This window comes from Anolis carolinensis, chromosome 2 (genome assembly GCF_035594765.1).
Source record: "Anolis carolinensis isolate JA03-04 chromosome 2, rAnoCar3.1.pri, whole genome shotgun sequence".
Lineage (NCBI taxonomy): Eukaryota > Metazoa > Chordata > Lepidosauria > Squamata > Dactyloidae > Anolis > Anolis carolinensis.
This window is the reverse complement of record NC_085842.1, coordinates 77,329,851-77,342,906: the sequence shown is the minus strand read 5'-3', so window position 1 is coordinate 77,342,906 and position 13,056 is coordinate 77,329,851. Positions and strand designations below refer to the sequence as shown.

Below are 13,056 nucleotides of genomic sequence, written 5' to 3'. Positions count from 1 at the left end.
TATAAAGAATTATATTTAAATTAAACCTTAACTTGAAACAAAGGCCATTGGTTTAATATAACTACCAGGACCAACCCCTAAATAAAGCAAGGCTTGAATTTTTAACCATCCAAGCAAGCTCTTGGTGAAGGCCAAAGTCATTAGAGGTAAGCAGTTTTACTTTAGTTATCATATCATAATGACAAATTACAAAAGCAAACTTCTATTTCAGTCTCAAGCATGCAATTAGGAAAGTGCCTGAATGTTATGCAACTTGGCTGTTTTGTGTAATATTAGTATGTGATAACAGACACATATGTTGAAGAAAAGAACAAAGAGCAAAAACATCAAAACACATCATGTTCTTAGATAAGTTCAGAGTCATTGATGTTAATCTTATTTTACTCTCACTCTGCTCATCTATTCAAAGGTAAGTGCCAGAAAGTTGAGTACAACTAACTCTTGGGTAAACGGCACACATAGAAAATACAACTTAGGTAAAACTGCAGTATAATCAACCTATAATATTGTTTATTTACCAAATATCTAGTTTTATATGGCTATTCAAATTAACTGAGTGGAAAAGGAATTTAAAAGAAGTTCTCAATTAATATTACAAAAACATAAATTCTGGGTCAGTACATTACTAGTAACAAAAAGATAAATAACCTAGCACAAGAAATCTCCCCATAGATCTCCAGTTCACCATCGCTGAAGCATGAGAAACTAGTTTACAACAGGTCTTTGGTTTAACACAGCAAGGGAGTGCTTCAGTTCTAACAAACCTTATACATCACTGCCATTAAAGATTGATACACCTGTGTCATCTGAAGCATGCAACTTGATCCAGGTTTTAAAGCTGAACTTCAATTGCCTTCCGCATGCTGTGAATTCAATCAACCTTTGAAAGCATCATCTTTATCCATGTTAACTGATAGGCAAGAAAGTACTTTGACCTTGTTTCGATGCAAGTTTCATCAGAAAGAAAATTAGTCAAACCAGAGAGCGAGTGCCAGTAAGGGTCACCTTATTGACCTTGTTTTCAGCCATATAAATTATCTCTACTCATAAAATGCTGCTTGAGTGATTCTTGACAGATTTCAACCCAGCATTATGAAAATAAATCAGGAAAGGTATCTCCTAGATTGTTATCTAATATTTCCTGTAAAATAAGTACAGCTCAACTAGAACTACTATCCAATCAAGTCGTATGCAGGGCACAAGCAGAAACTTGATAAGCAAGTTGGGCTGGCTCTCTCTTTGGTGTTTTTTGTGAGCAGGTGAAAACATTTTTACTCTGGCAAGCTAGCTGTTTTACAAAGGGGCTTCTTAAAAATATGTTGTATTGCTTTTCCTTCTTTTAATGGTGTTTTAAATAGTTTTAATTCTCTTGATAACTTAAGATACTTTTTATATGCTTTTAGCCACATGAATATTTATTTTCAATTTCTCTATTCTGTAAGCTGCCTTGAATCCAAGTTTGGGGAAAACACAAAGGATAAATAAAGTGTAGGATAGATGACATGCAGATATTTTCTCACTGTGAGCAAGCCACTATTCATTTCTAAGACTTACTTTCACTTGTGACTATCGGAGTTGAGTACCAGATATTTCAGAATATGAAAGTGCTCAATTTCCTTAATTTGATCTTGTAACTGGAAAAGATATGTCTCAATCCTAAATATTTGGGGCTAAAGTCAAATTACACCCTCAGTCTCATATTTAATCTTTTACTACAGAATTACACACCATGCAGAGCTAAGATGCTTCATATGCTCTAAATTCTATGTTTGATCTCAGCTAGAATAGACACAATGAGCCAATGTGATTTACATAACTGTTGGTTTACCATTCAGCAATTAATTCGGCTGTCTGTTCTACCTCTTCTTTTTCTTCTAAAGCACTTGTAGAAACAAATTATTTTGAAATAACTACATTAATCCAGTAGTGAATGCTAAAACAGTAGCATGTTAGACAGTGAAATTAACATGTACAGTAGAGTCTCACTTATCCAACATAAACGGGCCGGCAGAATATTGGATAAGCGAATATGTTGGATAATAAGGAGGGATTATGGAAAAGCCTATTAAACATCAAATTAGGTTATGATTTTACAAATTAAGCACCAAAACATCATGTTTTACAACAAATTTGATAGAAAAAGTAGTTCAATACGCAGTAATGCTATGTAGTAATTACTGTATTTATGAATTTAGCACCAAAATATTACGATATATTGAAAACATTGACTACAAAAATGCGTTGGATAATCCAGAACGTTGGATAAGCGAGTGTTGGATAAGTGAGACTCTACTGTAATTGAAAGTTGAAGAAATTACCTATTTTAAAGTTATATAGACTGCTGTCAATGTAGCTTTCACCACAGGATGAATGCATGTATTTCAGACATTCGGTAGTACTTTTTGTCTGTAATGCAGCAGATTGTCTGTGAAGAAACATTTAACCAATAAAACTATTACTTGGATAGGAGATGTTGATGCCTCTCTGACTAAACAAGCTCAGCAAGCTGCCAGGGTGCTTTAATCATCAACTCAGGCATGATTGATTCATTCAAGGCATTTACTGATCAGCCCTTGAACCAACTGGAGATAATGCGCAATCAATAAAGGGTTACATGCATCCATCCATCTGCCTCATTCAATGCACAATTGAGAAAATGAACCAAGAAAAGGCAAATATTTCTTTTGTGATACATGTAAGGAGATTTTTTTTCTAGTTAAATTTTTGAAGGTGAGTCCAGTGGTACTTTTGTTCCTTGATCTGTTCCGAACTAAATACATACAGCAGCAATGTTCTGGAAACAAGCAAGGAGATGGGTAGTATGGTTGACAGAGTTGCTGTATCTCATATATACAACCTCGGTCCCTTTTTGTACCAACTGACTCTCTTTACCTTCACATATTCCATTACTTATGACAGAACCACAGAAAGTACCTTTCACCAGTTCTTCTACAACTATTAAGAAGATGTGCTCCAGAAAAATAGTTCAGAGTCCACTGAATTCTAGTATGCTAGGAAGGGAGGGCTGCAGAGGGAGAAAGGATAGAGTTCATACTAGTGGCAACAAAACACAGAACTTTATAACTTCCTGCATTAAAATGCTTCATCAGCTTCTCAGAAATTGAAAGTCATTTTTGTGCCCCTGCCATTGAACTGTTTAGCTGCACAGTCAGTAAATGATAACGTCCTTGTTCACATCAGCGTAAACACTTGCCAAAGGGTTAGAGAAGTGAACTTCTTGTCCCTTCTTTTTCCAGGGAGTGCTTTTTTGTGAGACAGGCATGAGAAGATAGCAGCCCAAACAACATTGAAACAGAATGGCATCATTACCTGTATGTAGTCAGCCTTAAGTAATATACATTCAAGCAGTGAAGCTCTCAATGGGAAAACACAAAATGACACAATATCGTGTAATAGTTTGAATGATGGACTATTATTCTGGGAACCAGGGTTTGACCCCCCACTCAGCCCCAGAAACCCAAAGGGTTTCTCAGCCCCAGAAAATACTCTGAGAGGGTTGCTTTGGGATTACCATAAATGAGAAATGAAAGCAGACAACAATTTTCTGTGTGTAGCAGAGTGCTCAAAGCACTCACTGTATTATTATCTCAGTAAGTTGGTATAATTATCCTAATACTGCAGATTGTAGTGGGCTAATTAGCTAATGTGAGAAAACTCAGTGCTGTGCCCAGTGCATTTGTTTCAAAAGATCATAGGTCATAATGAACACAATGTCCCAAAGGAAATTCATCCTTGTGTTCAATTCAACCCCGTAAAACTTACAAAACCTAATGGTATATTCATATATAGTTCTCTAATTACAAAGCAGCCTTCTGTAAATAATTGAAATTGAGTCAATGTACCTTTGTTCAGTCCTTATCTTGTTTTGGCCAAGCATTGGATGTACTAAACATTGTGTTAGATTGCAAACTCTGCAAAATCATTTATGGACCAATTTTAATTAAGTTTTTTATTAGTGTTTTACTTAGTTATTTTGCAATATGTTGTAAGCACAGCAACCATATTATGTTGTACCTATCTCAAATCAAGGCTAAACATCTGACTTGTTCATATAGACATATAAAGAGTAAAATATCAATGTGCCCAACACTAAATAGTTCAAGAAGCTCTCTCAATAGTATTATCTACACAGATTACTCTGAATAATACCAAACTGAGATCTAATTGAAATACGAGTTTATGTTTTCAACCTAAGGCACAGAGATCACTTAAAGCTGCATAGATCTTAAAACAACTTGGAAGATCAAACACAAAAATAGCTTTAGGCTCAGCCAGTTAGAGGCTTGCCAAACTGCACTCCGTTTCAGCTTAGTACAAAATATCTCCAGATGGGATTATGGCAATAGTGATCTGATAGATAAGAAAGGTATCACCATTTTCATCTCCAGAAATGGTTCATTATCTCTCCAACTAGTCACAAACAAAATTCATTCCATTTAGTCATGCCAATGTCAGTTTTCAAAATCTCTCCCAGTTTTAGCATTATTTCTTCAGCCTTCAGTTTTTAATCCCTGTTTAAGCCATTTGGTATAAAACATGTATGTTCTAATAACTCCAGGAAACCTAAGATTTTTACAACAAACAAAATACTAAAGAAAAAGGAAGAATACTAAATGATAATTATTTACTCAAATTAGAGTTCTTTAAAAAAGAGAGCTACCCTAACTCCTCTAATGGAATCATTTAAATGCTGTTACTTTGAATTTTATGTCACAGTTTTACTATCCTAATCTCATATTTAAGATTATGCAACTATAACATTACCTAAAACCCGCTTAAGAGTTTGGTTGGTATTTTAAATTGTTAATTAAAGTAATGTTGTTATCTCATTGTAATGGTGCTAAAACATAAATAACCACTGGCTCTTCCAGGCTCAGCTAAAGATTTGAGAGTTCTTCCATAGAAAAAAGAAGTGTAGGCTTTGCATATAGCTGCTTGGGTTTTGCTGGCTGTTGTCAACTCCATGTTTCACTGTTTTGATGGAGAAAAGGTTGGAGCAAATTAGAGAGCTTCCAGGGGAGCCCTTTAAACTGAACTGCATTGTTGCCAGCTTCACTATTTGATGTGACTTCCTTGTCACATTCAACCACGGTTCAGTTCAACAGAAATTGTCTACAGCAGTGGTTACCAACCTTTGCTCCCCCAGATGTTTTGGACTTCAGCTCCCATAGTTCCTAACAGCTGGTAAAATGGCTGGGATTTCTGGGAGTTGAAGTCCAAAACACCTGGAGGTCGAAAGGATCTGAACCACTGGTTTACAGGTTCCCTTCCCCTTTCCCCTGGCATGGTTTTAAGTAGTAGATTGGAAACATTTCCTTGTTGAAGGTTATGGTCACAATCTAATTTTATTTATCTTATTTGATTTGTTTGAAATTTACTAGTTTCATAATCTACAGGCCAAAATTCAAGCCAACCATAGTTAGACTAATGCACACATTTTTGGATCTGGAGAAAACAGTGAGCCTACTATTACTTGAAAATAGCAATGGAAGCTTTCAAATACCTCCTTATGGCTACACCAGGGAGACCAGGGAGAAATTTACAATGCTAAAGCTTGCTGCCATGGTTTAGTCTCACAATGCTGAGCTACAACTGAGTACAGGCAGTCCCTGAGTTACAAACACTTGACTTACAAATGACACATAGCTAAGAACGAGAGTGAGACAAAAGGAAGTGAGAGAAATCGATCTCAGAAGGGAAATTCACTCCTGAAAGAGTTATCATGGGAAAAGGTGTTTCCACTGAAGCTTTCTCACAATCCTTATTTCCACAACAAACCAAATATTTTAAAATCCAATTATCACAAGGATAGAAAGTGAGGTGAAATCTTCTGAACAGCGGCACAGACAAAACAAACGTCACAGGGATGTTAACCCTTTCCTGTGCTATCCAAACATAGACAAATTTGGATGGAGTTACACTTAAAATGTACCTGTTCCAACTTACATACAAATTCGACTTAACAACAAACCTACAGAACCTATCTTGTTCGTAACTTAGGGTTTGTCTGTATTGACTCCAAACTGAGACACTATACAAGTATGTCTACTACAACCACTGGTGTTACCTATCAGTGTTGCTACAGGAAACATAAAATAACAGACAGTACCTGGGTCTACATTCTGATCGTGCACACACACAAATACACACTTTTAAAAATGAGAATCCCTACATGCCTAATATTCAATTTTTCATGTTTCCTATGCGAAATTTTAGTATAACATTACAATACACACAGATGTGTCTGCTATGTGAAATATGGCAGCATCCCAAGGTCTTACACATGCAAGCACTACAGTTTAATTTAACAATTCTACATTCCAATCAGATGAACCTATAATCCGAACAAGTTAACATTTTTGGTATGCAAGACATTTGTTCAAGGGCATAAGGGGCTCTAAAGTGTTTACTTTCTCACCTCTCTGACCTTCGATCAGCATCTTTTACCAGCATCTCTTTCTTACTGGCTGTTTGGCTCAATTTATTTGTTGAAGCAGTTGTATTTAGTGCATACTCCATGATATAGGGCTCCAGATTGGGCAAAAGTGGTGAAAGGATGCAGCAATTGTTGCAGCAGTTCTCAAAACATTTTGTAAATTTTCACAACAACATGTCTGGTATCCTTGGATATTTCCTGGCAATTTCTGACAATAAGTGGAACATTTTATTTTCAACCTGAAATAATTTGCAATTATGAGACATAGTTGAAAAAATATGTTCCCTTTTCTTCTCTTAAAGCAAATGAAGACTTAAAAGCACTGTAGTGTATCACTGCAATTGCACTTTTGCACTATATTGCTGAAAGAAATTCGGAAAGGAGAAAAAATGTCCTTCAAATGATGGAACCACCTCAGTAAACCACTCCCCCCTTTTAAATCCTGAGCCTCAGAATACGGGCAAAGAACAGGACGTGCTCTTGCACATCTTCCCACTGTCCTATAACACGGAAAGGTTCATGTTGGGGGTGCTCCACTGTTTAAAATCTAGGTTCGTGAGGGAGATTTTATTGCTGATTTTACTGTCAGCTGTCCAACCTGCATAATAACCACAAAAATGAAATCCATTTATAAACAGGATGCTAGCTTTTGTTTCATGCTGAGCTAGCAAGTATCTTATGCTGACCTAGCAATTATTTTTTAATACAGCAGGCCTGTTTATTAAGTGAGATCGTTGAACACAGTTTAATTTATACACAAAGAGATCTGAATGTCATACAATCGCTCCGGAGAACCTAGAGATGCCTAGAGAAGTATTCTCTCTAGGCCTCAAGTGCCATTTAAGGTCAACTTCTGCTGGAAGTTCCACTAGATTTGACCGTAGAATCGCACTGGATGCCTAGAAAGAACACTTCTCTAGGCATTTTCTAGGTACTTCAGAGTGATTACAGCAAATGCTCTGGTTGGAAGTCCCAGACATTGTTCATTTCAGATCAGAAATCTGAAAAATCTGTATCACCTCGCCCAGCTCTTTGAAAACTTTGGTCATGATTTGCATCTTCCTGCATCCTATTACAGTGCATCCCACACCCACAACTGTTTCAATTTGTTTTCTACCTGAGGCTTTAATATCATTCTGTACTACAGCCAAAGAAGCAGGTATATATTCACAAAAACTCATGCTAAAAGAATATCCAGTTAGTCTAAAACAGGCATTGGGCCAACTTCGGACCTCCAGGTATTTTGGACTTCAACTCCCATGATTCTTAATAGCCTGCCAGCTGCTAGGAATTGTGGAAGTTGAAGTCCAAAACACCTGGAGGGCTGAAGTTTGCCCATGCTTGGTCTAAAAGGTACTGCCACGTTGCTTATTTTTCTCCCCCTCCCTTTCTCCTTTTTATGATGGAAAGGCATTTTCTTTGAAAACTTTTACTTTCAAAGAGGAACCAAACCTAGATAAAATTTAGTCTATCGCTTGGTAAGTTGTTTTGAGAGTCTAGCTGTTTGAGTATTAGGACTGGTACTCCAGGAGACCATAGTACAAATACCGAACTGGCGACCTTGGTCAACTCACACACTCAGACTAAGACAACAATGCCAATGTAATAAATCTTACAAGGAAAAGTAAGAGTCAACTTCAATGTATATAACAAAAACAAACAAGTTGTGAAACCACTGCCATGCAAATTAAATGATGCTATTATCTTGACATCTTATTGCCTCTATTAGAAATGCAAATGACTACTTGCTTGCTGAGTTGGGATATGCAGCAGTTCACTTTCTCATTCTAAACACAGCAGAAACTCACAGAGCACAGCACTGTTCATAAGTGATACATCTGAATAGTAATATACTGAAACTATTTTCAATGGCCACGGCAAACAAGGGAGAGGATGCAGTTGCTATAATTTTTCAGTAAACATCTGGCAAAAAAGAATTACTAGAATGAACAAAAATATGTATGCAATTGCGCATTCTTAAGGGGAGAGCTCAGTATAGTAGCCACCTGAAACCACACATTCAATTAATGTGAATGCTACACATTGAATTAAATAGAGCCATTCTAAATTACACATTCAGTGGTTGCATTTATCATACCGAACCCACATTGGTCCCCTCCTGCCCACACAAACAAGGGGCATCCCTATTAGACAAAAAATGTGTCTTACTACTAAAAGATGGGTAATCTGGGGTCAAGATCCTTAACCATCTCCAATTGCTTGACTCAATATAAATCCAAAAGGAGGTATCCATGTATGTCCTTTAATGCATATGTAGGAGAGCCCCAGTCCTGAGAACAGTAAGAATAGGACCTCACACTATACCAGTGGTTCTCAACCTGTGGGTCCCCAAATGTTTTTGCCTTCAACTCCCAGAAATCCTAACAGCTGGTAAACTGGCTGGGATTTCTGGGAGTTGTAGGCCAAAACACCTGGGGACCGACAGGTTGAGAACCACTGATCTACACTAAAAGGCACAGTGACTGACACTCCCTTTTGCCCTCATGATATAGTGATAATATCACCTTTCAAGCAGCAGCCGTATCAAGAAGCCTCCCCTCGGTTCATCCAGTTTAGACCTCAGTGACAATCCAGCTGGAAATCAGGTGCCAAGCAGACAGGTCTAGTCCATTTCCAGAGTGGAAGGAAATGCCAGACATGCCAATAACCCCTACCTGCCTGTTCAACACAGCCTGTTTCTGTGTCTCCAGCAACTCCTGTTTGTGTACAGTTCACTACCCAAGCTCCAAAAAAAAAACCCCATATAAGTGCTTCTAAATGAAGTATAGTCAGAATATAGAGTTCACTATTATCCACACTTTCTAGCATCCATGGGGGGGGGGGGTGTCTTGGAACACATCGACCATGGATACAGGGATGATAGTGTTTTGTAAGGCAGAAAGAAACACCATGTAAGACTTTATCTTTGTGGCCCAAGGAGTTACATAGATACATTTCAGGCTACTGTATCTATTCCTCAAGAATTATTCTCTTTGTCTTCCAAATGGGTAATTTTTTCTGCACTGCACCAGAGATTATGCTACAAAAAGTCATTTATCATTAATGATTACCTCTGCACTTTTTTCAACAAGTAGCTACATACACTAAAGTGCCCTTTATCATCTAAGTAGCATTTAAATGATTCCATTACAGAATTGTCTTATGTATGCCCGTTCTGTCACAATTATGGAATTATAGAAGTTATAGTTTTACAAGATCTTTAGCATTCTCTGCCAAACAGTGCAAACTACAAATCCCAGGATTCCACAGCATTGAGTTAAAGTGGTTTCAAACTGTATTAATTCTACAGTGTAAACCAGGCATAGGTTAACTTCACCCCTCCTACTCCCACAATTCCTAACAGCCTACCAGTTATTAGGAATTGTGGGAGTTCAAGTCCAGAACACCTGGAGGCCCAAAGTTTGCCCATGCCTGGTGTAGATGCACCCTTAATAGTTTAACTAACTGGATGAAGTCAGGGTTTGGGGGCAATTGAAAGTCCAAATAAAAAGTTCAGTGAGTTCCTGTGAGTTTTCTGAGCTATATGGCCGTGTTCCAGAAGCTCTCTTTCCTGATGTTTTGGCCACATCTATGGCAGGCATCCTAAGAGGTTAACAACAGACCCCTCTACCTCTGAGCAAGCCTGCTATAGATGTCAGGAGAGAATGCTTCTGGAACATGGCCATATAGCCCGGAAAACTCACAGCAACCCAGTGATTCCGGCCATGAAAGCCTTAGACAACAAAAAATTCAGGGTCTTGGCAGGAGGACTGGCAATAAATAAAGCTCAGACATCTGCATTGGCTCGCAAATTCTCTGCAATGCTTTCCCTCAGAGATGATGTCAGAGAAGGCAGCCCTTGCCAAACTCTTTGAGACATCAGCTCACAGAAGCCTCAGCTGCCTTTGGCCAGAGATCAGGAAACTGAAGACCAAAACATTTCGGAGACTAGAGAGTTTGAGGAACACTGAAAGAAGTTTGAGAGCGGGAACGGTAGTCATATGTTTTAACTATTTGAAAGGATGTCACATTGGCCATCTATTGGGAGTATGTACCTTGATTGTGACAGAATGGGGTTGGACTGGATGGCCCTTGGAGACTCCTCCAACTCTAGGTTTCAATGAAGGCAACAGCACAAAGCATGAGTCAAACCCAGGCATGGGCAAACTTGGGCCCTCCAGGTATTTTGGAATTCAACTCCCACCATGCCTAACAGCCTACCAGCTATTAGGAATTGTGGTAGTTGAATTCCAAAACACCTGGAGGGCCCAAGTTTGCCCAATGCTGGTCAAACCTATACTAGGCTTCTTCTTTTTTTTACTCTATTCCACCCAAGGGTCACTAGTGGCCAATCCCGTGTGCATCCACACTGCAGAACTAATATAGCTTGTGTTGTCAAAGGCTTTCATGGCTGGAATCAATGGGTTGCTGTGAGTTTTCCAGGCTGTAAGACCATGTTCCAGAAGCATTCTCTCCAGAAACCATCAGGCCAGTTAACACCTCCCAACAAAGGATGCCCCAGGCAGGAAGCTGCCAGGCTCCTGGGCCATTAAATGCTAATCAAAGTGGTCAATTGCAGCATTCACACTTGCCTCGGGCAGACTAGACTTCTTTCTCCCATCCTGTGCATTCCACTGATATATAAACCCCGCTTGCCTAGTTTCCAACAGACCGCACAACCTACCATAGATGTGGGCGAAACATCAGGAGAGAATGCTTCTGGAACATGGCCATGCAGCCCGGAAAACTCACAGCAATCCAGAACTAATGTAGCATGACTCCAGTTGAACTACATTGGCTCAATGTTAAGGGCTCCTAGAAGTTTCGCAAGGTCCCTGGCCCAAGAGTGCTGGTTCCTCTCCAAACCACACCTCCCAGGATCCCATAGCCGCGAAAGTGGTGCCAAACTGCGTTAATCCCCCAGTGTAGACGTCCTTCCCGCGCCCCGGACCCTCATCGCTTCTTCCCCGGAGGCCTGGGCTCCCTCATTCTCCTCCCAAGGGTGCTCTCACCCTCCCACTCACCCCCGCGCTGGGCGCTGTGCTTGGCCGGGAGCCCATTGTTGTAAGGCACCCAGATCTTCTGCAAGGGGTTCTGCGTGAGCTCCCGGGACGCCACCGCCGGCGGAGAAGTCATCCTCGCTGCCCAGGCCTCCTTCTCCTTCTTCGCCGGCTTGTGCCCGGAAGAGGGAGGGAGAGAAGCCACTGGGAAGGCGGAAAGGGGGCGTGGCCTGCAAGAAGCCCCGCCCCCTCAGGCCAGCACAAGGAGCAAGTTGGCGCGGCCGGAGACGGAGAGGACACGCCCCTTTCAGAGCAGCGCCTAGGCCCCGCCCACTCTTAGCCCCGCCCCTCCCTCCCTCCCTCCCTCCCTCCCTTGCAAGGCCAAGCAGACAAAGGGAGGGGAGCGAAAGAGGGAAGAGAGAGGGTTCCCAAACACGAATCAAGGAACACGAAAGGCAATGCGGACTAACTCAACCAAAGAAGTCAGCCATAGCAGAGCACTTGGTGACTCAACCTGGACACAGCATATTATTGGAGAACACAGAAATGCTGGACCACTCTTAACCACTATGTCAGTCTACACAGAGAAGCCACTGAAATCCACAAGCATGTGGGCAATTCCAACAGAAAGGAGGAAACCATGAAAATGAACAAAATCTGGGTACCAGTATTTTAAAAACTCTAAAATCAGGACAGTAAATAAAGAACAACACTCTGAAAACAGGAGAACACAAATGCAGGACCACTCCAACAACCCACCATGTCAGACTACACAGAGAAATCCATTGAAATCCACACGCATGTGGACAATTCCAACAGAAAGGAGGAAACCATGAAAATGAACAAAAGATGGCTACCAGTATTTTAAAAACTCTAAAATCAAGACAGTAAATAAAGAACACCACTCCGAAAACAGGGTAATTCCAGACAAAAAACAATCAAGGCCAGCTAACACCTTCCAACAAAGGACTCCCTTGGGCAGGAAGCAGCCAGGCTTTGAAGCTGTAAGGCTATTCAATGCTAATCAAGGTGGCCAATTGCAATATTCACACCTGCCTCAAACAGACAAGAGTTCTTCCTTTCTCCCACCCTGGACCTTCCACAGATATATATAGACCTCACTAGCCTAGTTTCCAACAGACCTCACATCCCCTGAGGATGCCTGCCATAGATGTGGGTGAAATGTCAGGAGAGAATGCTTCTGGAACATGGCCAGAAAACTCACAGCAACCCAGGGTTCCCTTTGTTACACTTTCTTTGCACCTCATCCAAGGAGGAAGGCCCAGTGAAACTCCCTGCCTCTTTTCTCGGAAGTAAAGCACCCTCTGAGTTGTTGAAGCCTTTCATGGCTTGGATCACAGGGTTGTTGTGTGTTTTCCGGGCTGGATGGCCATGTTCCAGAAGGAAAGAATGCTTCTGGAACATAGCCATTCAGCCCGGAAAACTCACAGCAACCCAGTAATAACAGAATAATCATAATGTGAGACACCTGCAAGGAACTAGCTTACACAGAAGTGGGACCCTTGGTTGCTCTAGCAGTGAGAAAGGCCTACGGTTTAACTAGAAAACTGTCCTCTAAGTCAAAGCTGGCTGGAAGCC

At 40.3% G+C, this 13,056-nt stretch overlaps 1 protein-coding gene across 3 annotated transcripts in view; it reads right to left on the bottom strand.

The window, feature by feature from the left end:
* The window catches only part of pfkfb4 (6-phosphofructo-2-kinase/fructose-2,6-biphosphatase 4), an 81,860-nt gene that overhangs the window by 35,437 nt on the left and 33,367 nt on the right, over positions 1–13,056 (bottom strand). For 2 of the 3 annotated variants that reach the window (XM_003217693.4, XM_008105165.3), the window contains exon 1: positions 11,482–11,643. The exons of the other annotated variant lie outside the window; for it this stretch is intronic. In XM_003217693.4, coding sequence (XP_003217741.1) covers positions 11,482–11,593 — 112 coding nt within the window. In that variant the 5' untranslated portion in view covers positions 11,594–11,643. Of the gene's footprint in view, positions 1–11,481; positions 11,644–13,056 lie in introns of those variants that run through there. 3 annotated transcript variants of the gene reach the window in all.